Source organism: Microtus ochrogaster, linkage group LG1 (genome assembly GCF_000317375.1).
Source record: "Microtus ochrogaster isolate Prairie Vole_2 linkage group LG1, MicOch1.0, whole genome shotgun sequence".
NCBI lineage: Eukaryota > Metazoa > Chordata > Mammalia > Rodentia > Cricetidae > Microtus > Microtus ochrogaster.
The window spans coordinates 24,813,545-24,830,383 of record NC_022027.1 but is presented as its reverse complement, the minus strand read 5'-3'; the positions used below and the strand labels follow the sequence as shown (position 1 = coordinate 24,830,383).

The 16,839-nt window shown below is 38.1% G+C and overlaps 1 protein-coding gene across 1 annotated transcript in view; it reads right to left on the bottom strand.

Moving 5' to 3' along the window:
• Positions 1-16,224, bottom strand: part of Grxcr1 (glutaredoxin and cysteine rich domain containing 1) — a 99,359-nt gene extending 83,135 nt beyond the window's left edge. The window contains exon 1 of the mRNA XM_005359300.2: positions 15,823-16,224. Coding sequence (XP_005359357.1) covers positions 15,823-16,224 — 402 coding nt within the window. The remainder of the gene's footprint in view (positions 1-15,822) is intronic.
• Between the last annotated feature and the right edge of the window lie 615 nt (positions 16,225-16,839).

Below are 16,839 nucleotides of genomic sequence, written 5' to 3'. Positions count from 1 at the left end.
TGGGCACCATGGGAAAGAGGTGGTGGAAGAGCTTCACGGGCTGCCTACGGCACCAGGAACACATCACAGGGCTAAGGACAGTGATGGAGATAAATGCATTGGGACTCATGGGCCAGGACTATTTTGTCAATCTCCTGGACCCTTACTGTGCTGTTTATCACTGAGTAGGAAATTCCCTGAAAGACAATGAACAGAAATTCTAGTCCACTCCAAAAAATAGAATTTAAGCATGACTTTAAATCTGACACAGAAAAATCAAGTCAAATAATGTCCCTTTCAGTCACTGCCGTATCCTGAATGACTAACAAGGGAAAGGAGAAAATGCAAAAGTGCTCATGCAGGCAGTGCTGGCAATTACCCAGTTTACCCCAGTTCCTGTGTCTAATTCAGCTCTCACTAGCTTCTGTCATCAAACTATTCTTTGGGGGTCACTATTCTATCCTCAGAAGTCATTTATATAATATAAGAGATCCTCCTTGAGGAGATCAACTTATAACTGAGGCGGGAAATACTGGCTTTTCATGATAATTAAGAAGAAAAGCCAGGAGATAAAGACATAGACAGATCATCAGACAATGATAGTTATAGTTGGGGCTAACCTTCCCCTCAGAGCTCAGAGAGATGTGCAGAAGAGGAGACAGAAAGATTGCAAGAGCCAGTGGGGATGGATGGCTACAGGGTTAGTGTCTTCAGGACACCATAGAACTGACACACAGTTGAGCTCACAGAGACTGTGGCAGCAGGCCCAGGTTTGAGCCTGATGGACCCCAGCACTGCGATAAGTGGAAACGAGCCCATATCCCTGACACAGAAGCTGTCTCTAAGTTTCAGCTACTCCCAAATGACAAAATAGTTTCTCAAAAAAGAACAACAAGTAGAAACAAGCCCATATCCCTGACACAGAAGCTGTCTCTAAGTGTCAGCTACTCCCAAATGACAAAATAATTTCTCAAAAAAGAACAACAAGTAGAAACAAGCCCATATCCCTGACACAGAAGCTGTCTCTAAGTGTCAGCTACTCCCAAATGACAAAATAGTTTCTCAAAAAAGAACAACAAGTAGAAACAAGCCCAAGAAAGTTCAAACATTAATAAGGCAAACGTTACATCTCAGAACTGGAACATTATTAGTCTTTTGTTTCATGTGATACCTCCTAGGCAGATGGAGCGCCCCTACTTCTGTGACTCTACTGCAGTCAGTCAGCCATTCAGATGTCTCAGGCTGGCATTGCACACCAGTTCCGCAGCTTTCCCACGTGGAGAATCTAGTCTTGGTTTCTCTGTGACAGAGCTCTACCACATTTCCACACAACCTGGCCCTTGTGTGCCTGCTCTGTGAGAATTCTGCCTCTGCGGCACAATGCACTGGACGCCTGTGCTATGGTTAGGGCTGTGCAGTGCTGCACCAGGCAGAAGGGAGTAGAGTCCTGAGGTCAACTGTATGGAGAAGTCTATAGAAGGTTCTCTGAAAATCACTCTACCCTCCAAAGGCACTAGGCTGCGGGGGTGGGGGGGATGCTGGGAGAGCCAACCTGAAAGATCTCTGATATTTATATAGAAACAGCTGACTTTCTCAGGACCAATTTCCTCTCTTAATCTCTTACTACTGAAACTGAGTAATTTACAAAAAAAAAAAAAGAAGTTTATTCTTAAGCTCATGCTTCTTGGAAGTTCAAGATTATGTAGCCATATAATCAAGACCTTGTGGTGCTTCATAACTCGGTGAAAGTTGGAAGCAAAGACTAGTGTGTGTGTGTGTGTGTGTGTTTGTGTGTGTGTGTGTGTATGAAGAAATTAAGGCAAATTACTGTGATAGTTACGTAATTTCTATGATAAAAGAATTTATCCATTCACGAGGACTCAAAAACACCTCTTAATAAAGCTGGCCTGTCTTTCAACACTACCACATGGAAAAACTGTATTTTCAACACATGACATTTAGCATAGTAATAGCAGTGATACACAAGCCTTCGAGGACTAGTGAGTCTTATACTAAGTAAAATTTCTGCCATGGCAAGAGTAATGTATAAGCGTTGTTCTTTTTTTTTTTTTTTTTTTTTTTTTTTGGTTTTTCGAGACAGAGTTAAAGATCATTTTTAAAGAACTCAGTAAGAGGTACTATGGAAAGTCCTGATGCGGACTTTGTCAGAGCTACTGCTACATCCTCTGTCTCCCTCTTCCTTCCACATTTTTCTCTTCATTGTCAAATACCATTAACTTAACTCACAAGTCTGAAAATTACTAGGTGACCAAGGTTTTCATTGTCTCTCTCTCTCTCTCTCCTGCTTCTGGGACAACTGGGTTTTCCAAACATGTCCTTCTTATAATAGTGGAAACAATGTAGAAAGTATGAATGTGATCAAGCCTGCATATTTACTTTGAGCCTCCAAGTGTGCTTTTTCTGTTACTGTCTTATCAGTCAACACCTGTATTAAAATGTTAGGATTGCATTCTGCTCTTAAGTAGCCATGACACATATATGGAAATATAATACTTCTATATAGAAACAAAACAGCATGGGACAAGACTTTAGTCTATTACACAACCTTAATATACTCTGACAAAATTGCCTAATATCAGAAAATAGGCAGAATAATAAGTGACAAAATGCCCATATCATAATCCTAGTGGCCTGTAAGAATATTCTTTTACATGACAAAAGATTTTGTAGACAATACGGATCCACACATGTTGGTGTAGTAACTCTTAATTGTTACAACAAAATATAAGAGAGAAACAACTTAGGAGAGAAAGGATTTTTTTTGCCTTATGGTTTCTGGGGTTTCTGTCAGCGTTACTTGTGTTAGTTGCTTATCAATTCCTGTTAAAAACAACATCATAGGAAGGAGCAAGTGGCAGTGTGAAATGACTTTACTCATGGTGATGGGACAATGAAGGGAAAGACAAGGATGGATAGGAATAAAATGTACAAATGTCAAGCCCCTATTGACCTATTCCTCCAAGTATTTTATTTCTTCCTAATGACATTAAGCTATCAGCAACCCCACCATCCTCAACCCCAACTTATATGTATTTCTCTTGGCAAACTTTTAGTATTTCAAATATTTTTCCTCTGCTCTTTCATCTTTATTCTCACTATAAATTAGGTTCTATACAGCCAACCATGAGTTTGACATTACTTGAATGTACTAACATTTTCTCCTCCAGATTAAGGCTAGACATAAAGTCTCTGGGCCTGGCCTAAATATAGAACGTTATTTTACAATGTACCATAAATATTCTAGTCCAGTTCCTAATAGAGTCTTTGTTCCCATCTGAACCTTCATGAGCACGGTCTTCACAATCTGCATTCTCATCAGCACTCTAGTCTTCTGAGCTCACCATGGTCTTCCATTAAGTTTCACTCACAACATTCTTGGGCCTCTCTCATGCACATTTCCAATCCTTTCCAAGCTCTTTCTGCAAAGCAACTCCCATCCTTCTGAACCATATCGCTGAGTACAGTTACAGTAACGACTCCACTTATCAGTCCTAGTGCATCTGTAGGCAAGCTTTCTGACGCTGAGACAAAAAAAAAAAAAAAAAAAAAAAAACCAAAAAAAAAAAAAAAACACCACAGGAAAGACAACTTCAGAAGGAAAAGTTTAATTTGCCTCCCGTTTTCAGAGGTTTCAATCCATTGTCAGTTGGCTTTGTTGCTTCTTGGCCAACAGCAAAATGAAACATCCTGTGAGAGAAAGTGCTGCAGAACAAAGTAACTCACCTCGTAATGAAAAGGAAATAGAAGAAAAGAGCGTGGAGGTGTCAGGGTGAAAAATAAAGCCATAAAGCATTCCCCGGCAACCTACGCCTACATGCTTTCAGGTCCTACTTTTTCTACTACTTCCAGTTTCCACCACCCACTGGGTACCAAGTCTTTAACATGTGAGTTTTGAGGAATTATTCCAGATCCAAATAATAATGGTATGTTGTCTTAGATTGTTTCAGTGAGCCCAGAGAAATCATAAATGCTTAAACAGGGTAAAGAAGAACAGTCAGAGAAGACATGCTATTGGAAGCAAAAGTGGGAATTGTCCAGGGCTAGGAGCAATGAAATGCGGACATCCTGTGGAAGCTGGAAAATAATAGTAAAATATTCTTAGATCTTCAGAGAGATTGCTATGTCAAAACCTTGATTTAATATTGTAACACACAGGCTTTGGATAATCGTCACTATAAAGTAATATGCCTGCATTATTTTAAGCCACAAAACTAACAGCACTCATTTTAGCACCAATAGAAGGCTAGCATATTAGAGTGAATAGTGATCATTATTTACCCTTTATTAAGCATAGATGCTATATGCCTCAATTCTTATGTAATCAGCTTGTTTGATCTGAGTGCAAAGTCACAGCTCTCTATCCAGGGGAAGTCATGAGTCTTGGATCAATGCAAACAAACATGTTGAATCGGAACATGTTGGATGGAATTCACAACAATCTTCATTACAGGGGAGGTAATCACTTCTTCCAGATGCCATACAAGCACAATGCTGATAGCTTTCAAAGGAAAGCACTCCCTAGATGTCCATGAGGGTAATGTCCTCTCAGTAACAAGGAAATAAGAATGGATGTTCAGTGTCATGGCTTAGTACTGGGACTTTCCATGATGCTTTAGTTTTAACTGATGAAGTCACTTCTCTCAATCTCTAGACCCATCAGTTCCCCCCTGGGATCACAGCCCATCTAGATCTTCCCACCATTGTACCTAAGATGATCATCATTCGGGCCCTACCACATGCTCGGATTCTCTTATTGCCTCTTCTCTTTTCCTAAAAGCTGTCTGGGACAAATAAAGACACTGGCTTTATTTTCTATTACCCTTGTAATCTAATAAAGGTTCTACAGGATTTCCTTGAAGAAAGATTATAGACATGCTGAGTGGCAATGGTGCACGCCTTTAATCCCAGCACTCAAGAGGCAGAGGCAGGTGGATCTCTTGAGTTCCAGGCCAGCCTTGTCTACAGAAAGATTGAGTTCCAGAACAGCCAGGGATGCACAGAAAAACCCTGTCTTGAAAAAACAAAAAAGGAAGAAAAGACAGAAGGAAAAAAGAAAAGTTACAGATAAATTTTATAAAAGAGGAAAAGATCAAAGATCAACTTAACTTTTTCACAATCACAACTTGTTGCCTAGAAATTGATAAAATACCAAATACTGTTATTGTTTATTGAATTTGTAGCAAAGTTATGGAAAAAATGATAACATTTTTTTCTCCTAAGAAAATGTTATAAGGCATAATTTGTCAGAAGATGGATAAAATAATGGTTATTGGGAAAAATGTATGAAAGAGACATCAAACCATTAGTGTACTTGTCGCATAAATAAACTTCTCTTAATTAAAATTTTCTGTATGATATTTTATTTAGTTCATAATTTTGTAAATGTCCTATAGGTAATAATGACTCAGGCATTGGCATATTTATATAAATAAATAGTTTTATAGACTAAATTCTTATATTACTGGTATACACATTTTGAAATATATCAGAAATTCTGCCAGCATGAGCTAGCCACCAACAAGAGTCTGTCTGGCTCTATGGTGACAATGCTTTCTTAAAGTCTAGAATCATATGTCCAGTCTTCCAGCTCACTGATTCTTCCTTCAGCCTTATCGAGTCTTCTGTCAAAGCCTGTTGTTGAATTTGCCAGTTCACTTATTCTGTTCTTCATCTCTAGAATTTTTATTTTGAAATGGTTAACTTTTATTTCTCTGTCAAACATCTCATGTTGCTCATGAATTATTTCCCGAATTTCACTTAGTTTTTTATCTGTATTTTCTTGTAATTCCCTGAATTTTTGTAAAAGGACAATTCTGAATTGTTTGTCCGTCATTTCGTAGATTTCCTCTTCATCTTGGTCTGTTTCTAGAGGTTTCTTGATGTCTTTCAACAACGCTGTGTTTTTCTGGTTTTTCATCATCCGGTTATCCTTATGTTGCTGCCTGTACATTTGATGAGACGGTGGCCTCTTTGAACCTTGGTTGGCATTCTTTGATGGCAATAGATCTTTACTAATTCTAGCCTGGGATTCTGCATGGCCCGGCTGGTGGCAACCCAGACATTGAAATTTTCCAATCAGAGGAGAAAAAGAAAAAAAGAATGAAAAGGAATGAAAGCTTAAATGATTTATAGCATAGCATCTAAAGAGCAAAACTACAAGATTTTAGCATTCAAAAGGGCTGAAAGACAGGAATAGAAAGCTTACTTATAGAAGCAACAGCATGAAAGTTTCCAAACCTGTAGAAAGATATAAATATCAGGGTTCAAAAAAGTCAAAGGACACCGGTCACGTTTAATCAAAATAAAATCACCAGAAATGTATTCCAATAAAACTATAAATGTTCAGACTCTAAGAGGGAATTCTGAAAACAGCAATATAAGATCAGAAACACTGATGACAACTTATGCTGGAGAAGATGTGGAGTAAAGGGAACACTACTGCATTGCTGGTGGAAGTGTAAACTTTGGAAACCAGTATGGCAATTTCTCAGAAAATTAGAAAACAACCTACCTCAAGATCCAGCAATACACTTTTGGAAATATACCCAAAGGATGCTCAATGGTACCACAAGGACATGTGCTCAACTATGTCCATAGCAACATTATTTGTCACAGCCAGATCCTGGAAACAACCTAAATGCCCCTTGACCAAAGAATGAAAAAAGAAAATGTGATGTGGTACATTTATAAAATGGAGTACTACACAGCAAAAAAAAAAAATCTTGAAATTTGCAAGCAAACGGATGGATCTAGAAAACCAGTTACCCAGACCCAGAAAGACAAATGTAATGTGTACTCATTCATAAGTGGCTTTTAGACATAAAGCAAAAAAAACCAGCCTACAATTCATAATCTCAGAGAACCTAGACAACAAAGAGAGACATACATGGATCTAATCAACATGAGATGTTGAAAAAGACAAGATCTCCTGAGTAAATTGTGAGCATGAGGATCATGGGAGAGAGTAGAAGGGGAAGGAGGAGAAAGTGCGGGGAGTGGAGAAAAATATATAGCTCAATAAAAACAATACAAGGAACTGCTTATGTACCAAATATCTCGGCAGAAACATTACAGGGCACAGAGGGGTAGCATTCCTCACTTAAAGTACTGAATGGATCCCTGCCAACCAAAAATACTACAGTCAGAAAAGGTGCCATTCAGACATCAATGAGGAACAAAGACTCTCAGACTCACAACTGAGAGAGCTCGCTGCTGAGCTTCTCTTCTAAGGAATGCTAGGGAGAGTGATAAATGGAAACACTGAATCAAACCTAGACTCCCCTAATCTTGTATACTAATATGAAATTAAAAAAGCAAACTTATTAAAGAAAAGGAGCACCACACAAACATAAGGATGTATGTTCAACCCAAGTACCCATACAATAAGTCAACCATGGTGACTTCCACTTTTAATCCTCTACCTAGAGAGGCAAAGGCAGGTGAGTCTCTGGACCTCATTGTCCAGCCAGCATAGCTGGTCTGAATGAGAGATTCTGTCTCAAAAGAAACAAGACAGACAGAACCTAGGGGAATACCTTAGCCTCCACATGTCATACACAAGTGCACATACACATGTGCACACATATATCATATGCACACACATACACCAAAAAGAAAAAAGTAATCAGCCAGCCTTGGTGGCTCACACCTTTATCCCAGCACTCAGGGAGGCAGAGCCAGAGAGGTCTCTGAGTTCGAGGCCAGCCTGGTCTACAGAGTTCCAGGACAGGCAGAGATACACAGAGAAATCCTGTCTCAAAAAATAAAAGGAAATAAATCATAAGTACAGCGATTCATTAAGGAATATACAATATAAAGACATATATAATGCATAGCATCAAAAAGTTAATGTGGGAGAACCAGTAAAATGAAAGTGTGGAGTATTTTTATGACCACAGTTACGTTGCTATCAGATTAAAATGTCTCTTGTAACTACATGTTTTTGTAAGTCCCATAGTAATCACAAAGTAAAAACCTATAATAATACACTAAAAACAGAAAAGGAATGGATAAAAACATACTACTTGAGGAGAAAAATTGTTTAACCACAAGGAAATATCATAAGCAAGCATGAACCAATTCAGAAAAATGAACAAAATGACAGTGGTATATTTTTGCCCACCAATAATTACTTTGGATATAAGTAAACTAAATTCTGAAATTAAAAGATATACAGTAGGTGCCTGGATTAAAAAACAAAAACCAAAACTCAACCATCTCGAATGTAAATGAAACATACTTTTCCTGTAAAGAATTATGTCATCTGAAAGTAAAAGAACGGAGAAAAATATTCCATGCAAATGGAGACCAATAGACAACATTTCATCAGACAAAGTAAACTTGACCAACAAAAACTGTAACAAAGATACCACAAAGGTAACTGCAGAAAAATGCAGAGGTCAGTTTAACCAGATAACAGTTATAACTGTGTATATACCTGCTGTGGGACAATGGTCTTTTATCCTGTCACTTGTATTATTTTTAATAAAATGCTGATTGACCAATAGCCAGGCAGGAAGTAAAGGAGAAAATCATGGGAAGAGGAACGTATCAGTCTGCAGCTGTCACCCAGACAGAGAGGAAGCAAGACGTAACTGAATTCCTCACTAAAAAAAAAAAAAAAAAAAAAAAAAAGTACCAAGCCACGTGGCTAACACAGACAAGAATTATGGGCTAATATAAGTTATAAGAGCTAATAAGAAGCCTGTGCTAATAGGCCAAGCAATTTATAATTAATGTAGGCCTCTGTGTGTTTATTTGGGATTAAATGGCTAAACTGGGTGGGACAGAAACCCCAGTCAAAATATACCCAAAACATGAGACCTGGAACATAAAGCAAGTTTTAATGGGTGTGAAGAAAGAGTTAGACCATATTAAATGACAAGAGAAGACTTCAACATTTCATCTGTGGTGGACAGATACAGATAGTCCATACACAAAATTATCAGGGACACATACTTAAACTATACTCTAGACAAAACAGACCTTATAGATATGTATAGAACATTCCATTCGATAGCTATAAAATACAAACCTTTGATTGCATACACATAAAACATACCCCAGATAAAGTGTTATCTACACACCTTGTTTATTACAGTACTAATCACAGCAGCTAAAACATATAACCCACCTAAGTCACCATTAATGAAGAAATGAATATGAAAAGGTGATATATTGATAATAGAATATTATTACACCATAAAAAGTGGAAATTTGCAACAGTACTGATAGCCTTTCAGGTTACCTAAAATTAATCTAAACAGGCATATAAATACCACATGATCTCATATATGAGATACGAAATGTTGACCTTCCAGAGAGTAGAAGAGTGGTTATCAGACATTTGAGGGACTAGCAAGAATTGAGGAATATGGAGCTGTTTGTCAATGGATGTATGGCTACAGTTATGTAGGAATAATGTGTTTAAATGGAAACATTAGGCAGATAACTAGGAAATAGACAAGCAATTTCTTATAGCCAGGAAAAATAGTGAAGAAAGGAAATGCAGGAGGGAGACAAGAGAAATGAAGACAAGTGCTTACAGATTTTCTGTTTAGATAATGAAAACATTGTTAAATAGCTTATAAATAATGAAAGTACAGTTTAGTTAACTCACTAAAAGCATCTGGTGGTGTATTTTGAATGGGTGAATAAAGTTACATATGATTTATGTTTCAATAAGATTATTACAAAAATATAATTTGAGAAATCATGGGCTAGTTTCCTTAATTACGTAGTTACTGTGTATTATTTGTAAGAGCTTATTGATGGTTACAAGTCATCTTGCTGAGAGTGTGTGCTTGCTCAGCATATTGTTCTGGAGTATGACCTCAGGCAGATTCCTGAGGCTGAGGTCATGTAACCAAAACCAAAGTTACACAAGTTCAAATATCATAACAATAGAAGAGTCTCACAAAGTAAGGAGAGTAGGCAATACTGATGGAAATAACAACTTCAATAAAATTCACAGAAATTGAAAAAGTGCTAATTTTCTGAAGACTTGTAGGATGAGAATTACAAGTCCTAGGTTACACAGATTAACCTGAGTCCTAAGTCTATAAGGAGGGCTAAATTGGAAAGAACAAGGAAAAAAACACAAGAGAAAGGAAGAAAAAAGACCAAATGGAATGATGACATGCCAACAGAAAATCAAAGGGAAAAACATTCAAGAAATTAAGAATGAGTAGCAGAAAATATTACGCCAACAACAATAATAACAGAAAAAACAGAAAATCATTTGAGAATGGGAAGTAAAGCCAGCTTCAGATAAATTCTTTCAGAACCTGTTTTGGACCATCATCCATAAAACAGCACTTAGTCCACAGTGCTTAGTCTACAGTGCTTAGTCCACAAGGATGACACCAGCTAAGACCCTAAGCAACAGAGGAGAGGGGGCCCCAACTGGCTTTGCCCTGTAGTCAGACTGATGGATATCTTAAATATCACCATAGAACCTTCATCCAGCAACTGATGAAAACAGAGGCAGGGACCTGCATCAGAGTACTGGACTGAGCTCCCAAAGCCGAGTTGAAGAGTGGGAGGAATGAGAAGATGAGCAAAGAGATCAAGACCATGATGGGTACACCCACTGAAACAGTCTACCTGAGCTAATGCAGCTTACCAACACCAGCCAGACTGGGAAGGAACAAGCATAGGGTCAAACTAGTCCCTATGAATGTGGATGACAGTTGCATGGCTGGGGCAGACCAAGGAGCCATTGGCGGTGGCACCAGGATTTATCCCTACTGTTTATACTGACTTTTTGGGAACCTATTCTCTTTGGATGGATACCTTGCTCAGCCTAGATATAGGCCATGGACCTTCCCCAAAGCAATGTGCCTGTGGATGGATGGGGGTGATGTGGTGGGGGGTAAGTGAAGGGAATGGGAGGAGGAGAGGGAGCGAAAATTCAATTAGTATTTATAATGAAAAAATTATATGAATAAAATGAAAAAGATAGTTTGCTTTTTTAAAAAAATAAAAGTAAAATAAAATAGTGTGCCTACAGTAGTTGTCTACAATATTTGAGATCATATCAGATATCCTTAAGGTTCATGCCTAATTCCTGATAACTAAGAAGGCAATACATCCATGCAAGTTGTCTGTAGCATTTTTTATAGACAAATGACTTTTAAATTCTACAAATTAATTTTTTCTCATATAGAAAAAGAGCTTCACAATAACTAATTTGTTAATACCAATACTAAGATTCCTGTGAGAAATTAATATGTTAGTACACATATATAATAGGAATACTGTCTAGTGCTGAGGCATTACTTATTCAGCCCTCAGATTGCTTGTTGTTGCCTTACAGAATTCTTCAAGTAAGAGAGCAAGGTCACAACTCATGAAGAGTATTCCAGGGAACAATAGAATATTACCAGACCTATACTCTATGAACCAAAGATAGATAAAAGTCTTCCAGCAACTTCTATCACTATCGTCCATCCTGACTCAGTGGACAAGTCTGAGAGTCAGGCCTTTTTTTTTTTTTTTTTTTGGTTTGTTTCTTTGCTTACTTGCTTGTTTGTTTCTCAAGAGAGGGTTTCTCTGTAGCTTTGGAGCCTGTCATGGAACTAGTTCATGTAAACCAAGCTGGCCTTGAACTCACAGAGATTCTCCTGCCTCTCCCGAGTGCTGGGATTAAAGGTGTACACCACCACTGTCCAACCAAGAGAGTCAGATTGCAATCTCATGACTACTTAATCAATTGGAAATGATGTCTGTGATAATTTTTTAAAAAACTGTTAAAGCTGAATAAATACTGTCTATTTCTTCAGACCTCTCCCAGCTGAAAACCAAATATTAAACCAATAGTAAAATTTAAAACCTCACAAATGATGAAATATTAAAAGATTAGATGATATCATAACATGATATATTTAGTCTTATAAATATTTGTGTTCAACATTATTAAATTTTAAAAGGTAAATTTGAACATTTTTATATTTAATATACTTTTAAAAGAAGAAATGTTAGAATTAATGTATTATTAGCTTTGAACCAGATACTTTATCTATAACACTAAAAACATTATCAAAGAGTATGGATTGCATGTATTGTAAGAATAATTGTCAAAAGTTATGAAAAAGTAAGAATGAATTTTTCTAATTATCACCAGGGACATAACAAAAGTCTCATTGCTTCTTTCATAAGAGTTTTAGGTAAAAAATAATACACAAGAAAGTTCTGTGCATGATGCAAATTACTATGCCAACATATCACTTTTTTGTCTTAACACATTAAATCAATCCTAGGTGCAACTATTATAACAAGAAATATGCATGTATGCATATAAACATAATCTATGTATTCAAGGTCCTTCTTTGGATTCATTTTTCTTTGATAATTTTAAATTTGAACAATAAGTTGTTAAAATTATGGAAACTAAAAAGGTATATTCTACAAGAATATCCTAACATAGTTTGAGGAGAAGGTCAAGGAATGAAAACCATCTAAACTATAGATTCATGACAATATATTGGTAAGACTAAACAACATTGAGTATCTGCATCACCGATCCACACTAAGACACTTTATTTAATGTTGCTGCTAAGAACAAAGAGTACCTCAATTTCATCCTGCCAACTGGACCATAAGAGCTGTGAGCCACCCAGAACCCTTATAATTTGCTTTCCATGTGATTACTGACTAGTACTGAGGGTGAAGGAAAAGAGGAAAAATAAGTATTGTAGGTATTGTAAATTATTCCAGTAATCTGGATTTGATTCATATTAGTAGATAGAAAAATATCCTTAGAATAGACTTGCTAGTGCTACAGAGGTCACCCACCTTACACAGCATTGGTAACACCTGTGGGCCTGTCTCAATTGACCAATTGATGAGCTTAGCTTTGATAGGAAACATGGCTCCTCTTCAACTCCAGGGAGATCTTCCCAGTAACCCAACCTGATCAGAATCTCACCTCGATGCAAGTCTCCTTCATTTTTCCCCATTAAATATTGACAGTGTAGGCAATGGGAAGGACTCCTATTTTACACTACCCAGGTAAATTCGCCATCTGCACAGCTGTTGAGTTATCTTCACATCTTGATGTGTGTGAGAATAAACTAAAAAGCTTCTAACAGAAGCAAATTCCAAGTTTTTGCTTAAGAGATTCTAATCAATACACGTTTCCATGCTCAAACTAGATTTGAGGCTTTCAGATGTCCGGACTCGCCTCTCTTCAGCATTGCCTTCTGGATACCTGTGGCAGGGGTGAAACAAAAACCAGCCTCTACCTTTGAAGACTTATAATCCAGACCAACTGGATATCCCTGACTAATTCATCTGAGCTCCACTTCTCTTCCAAGCCCAGCGGGCCACCAGGTGACTGACCACAGACTCCTCACTTCTTGTCACTACAACCATCACCCCAATAAATACTGTGCATCCTCCATTGTCTGGTTTCTGTAGTGTAAACTAAGAGACAGAACAGAAACCAGTTCAGCTATCCACTTGAGAGTCTAAATTAGTACCACCAAGAAGTAAAAATGATTGAAAGAATCATTTAATCAACTCGTCTCTGTATAGTTGAAATTTTTGGAAGTGGAGCCAATAGTTTTTGACAAAGCAGTAACTAAGCAAGGAAATAACAGAGAGGAAGCCAAGCATCTCACGTGCACGCTGGATGGCTTTATCTTTATTTAGCACTTCCCCTCAAGTTTCAAACTGAGTGCTTTAAGATTTTATAACCTGAAACAGGAAGAAAGGTCTAACTGTTTCTTCAATCATGGTTCCTTGTTCACTGAGAGGAGCTTTATATTAAAACCTGAACCAGATGTCCGAGAAACTGGTTGTTCACTTTTTCCTTCCTCCCTGAACTAAATCTCTAAGTTATGGTGACATTCAGGTAAGTTTGTTGCACAGTTTGCTAAAGTTATGGAAAAGGGCAGATCCAAGAAGTGATACCTATGGAAACCTATTCATCTCGGGCATCCCAGGCAAAACATAGGGTACCATTTATGATGTGCACATTCTTTATGAAGTAGCATGGACTCAAATCTGTTCTCTATATAATGCCCCAAATGTCTTTTTTGCTCATATTGCATAGAGATACTGTTCTTACAGTAGGGAAAATGGCAGCCTTGGTCCAAAGTCACGGACCCTTTAACCTATGCTTCTCCCTGGAGAGATCAAATAGCATTCATTTTATGGTAATGGTAATTATGATGAAACTAAAGATAATGTCAAAACTTTGTGACTGCAAATGCTGATTGTTTCAACACTTGGAGTAGACGAGATCATCAAAAAAGTTGAACTGAATTTGTGCTCACAAAATTGTTTACCAAGTCATGCAAAGAAAACTATGCAAGTAATTATTTAAGTGGCAGAGTTTTGACTTGGAAGTTTCCTTTGATGCTCGATTGTACATTTGTAGCACTATTGGGTGAAAACAGAAGAAGAAAGCTAGAGTTTCCCTTGTAGGTTTGGGAGTTTGTGGCATTTATTCATAAGTGACAGTATTTTTGAGAGGTTGGTAAACAAGTGCAAGTCAAAGTAATAAAACTAAAATAGCAGTTTTGTGATAAAACCTTCAGCCATAAAGCAAATAATAAGAAACTGATTAACCACCGGGAATGTACACGTGTAGAGCCTATTGCCATATAGAAGCTTGGTCTCGAGCCTGACAGTAAAAATGTTTATAATGAGGAAAACTCATTCCTGTAAGGTTTTCTTTAACCCAGAAGTCACATCTCTACAAATTTCTGTGAGACCATTCCCTATCTCATGAAGCATAATTATCAGTCTCTGATTTTGACTCTCATCCTTAACCTACTAAATCATTCATAAATACGTTCTATATATGTAAAAAACCACCACTCTTTGCTGCTCTTTTTTCTTTGGGTAAGATCTAAATCTGCTTCTTTAGATTCTCATGGTTTGATCTTTTCACAAACTTCCTTTGAAGTAAAATATATTGCAGTGACATTTGGTTTGAAACTCTTTCTCTCTATCATCCTTGTTTTCTTATAGAATATAGAAGCATGGAATAGTTTATTACAAGAGGTCATTTTGCTTAGGTATCAAAAATAATAGAAAATGCAATTGCAGTGAAAGAGGTGAGTTGCCACTGTAATCACGGTGATTATAAACACTATTCCTGGGTTGATATTTTAAACAACCTCAGAAAGATAATCCTACTAACACTTCCAGGAAATTGGAAACGTTTTCCTGAGCATTAGATCATTGTCAAAGGCATCAGATCTAAATAACACATACCTATGTTCGGGTGCAGAACCTAGCACTTCTTAAGCTTATTTCCTATGAAGTCTAAATCTCTGTATTTTTAAAGCTTTTTCAAGTACTGCTCTAAAGCCATTAAAAGCAAATTAATGGAGAAATGGACTTCAAAAAGAGTACACCATCCTTGAAAATGGGAGGAAGACCCATTGGTCTTTATAGTTGCACTATTGAACACATTACACCAAACGCGAGAGCATTCTGCTTTTCTGGTGTAGCTATCAATATAAGCAGCAAAGGATGCTTATTTAAGGATAGGCCAGAAAGGAATTAACTTCTAGGCATGGAAGAAATGCTTTAAGCACTCTAGTTTGCCATCTTCTTTCTTTGTTAAGGAATGGATTCTGTGCTAGTTATCACAATCAGAGGAGATGATGTACGGGTCAGAAATTTGGTTATGAGAAGGCGATGTAGTTTGCCAAGAACAATGAGCCTAGTGGGCATCTGTGCACACAGGGTCTTAGATGGAGAGAGCCCCGTGAAGTTGGAGGAATGAGATGCTATCCTGGAGAACTGAGAGAGGTAGAGAGTGTGAATGAGGAACAAAGCTCAGAGCGGGAAAGTGTAATGACTTACCTGTAACACTTTGGTCAAATTGTTAAACAGAGCTTGGCCAGCACTCACTTTGTATTTGACGCCCCTCACTGTACCATTTTTACTTAAAATGTTGACTCGTCTCGTTCCAAAAGTCTTCTCGCTGGCTGTCCTGGCTAATACCAGCAAGTCATCCTGATCTTTCTCATGTTCACTATCATCTGGTCCAACGTGGCCGTTTTGCTGTCCCTCAGAGTCTCTGAGTCCATCGAGTCCACAGACACTGGCACATTCAGAATCCAGAGAGCCCGGGGGTTGTCCATCTTCATAGACTTCCTTCAGAACTCTGCCACTGTGAGACGAGGCAATCCGAAACCGGACTTTCCGTGGCCTGTCACTTTCCGCCTTTGTCTCTCTTTTAAGCATGGTCTCGTCCACCCACATGCACAGTTCACACCATTATGGATCTGCTGTCAGTTCCTCCCTCGGCCACAGCAACAGCAGAGCTGACTTCCAAAGACGGCAGCCCTCCCGTGGCACCAAGAGTGAAAGAAAAGAGGATGCCCAAGGACATGCGGTGTGCCTTGGCTATCAATAATGCATGTGCATGTGTGCTATGGTTACCATTAAACTAAAACCTGCAAAACGATCCCAGCCCTTAAATATTAAACATGCAGGGTGGGCTCTGACAGAACAAGTGCAAGACAGTGGCCTGAGATGAGACAGACAGTAAGCATGCGACAAGGACGTAAGGGGCTTGAATGTCAAAGCAAATGATGGGTGTCGAAATGATCTTAGCAGAAACTACAGGTCACTGTCTAGAATGGAGGTCTGAAATAAAACAGAGAATCAAAGGTGTGGGACACAGGTGCCCCCCTCATCCCTAAGTGCTAGTTCCTTCTCCCACTCTCTCCAGGCAATCTTTCAAAGGGACAGCGAGTGTGCTCCACGCCTGCACAAACCTGCAGGATTAATTCTAGTTAAGTAGCTGATGAGACTGCAATACCATTGCATAGGCAGATTGTCGGCATGTTCTTGGTAGTACTCTTCTAAAGGCAA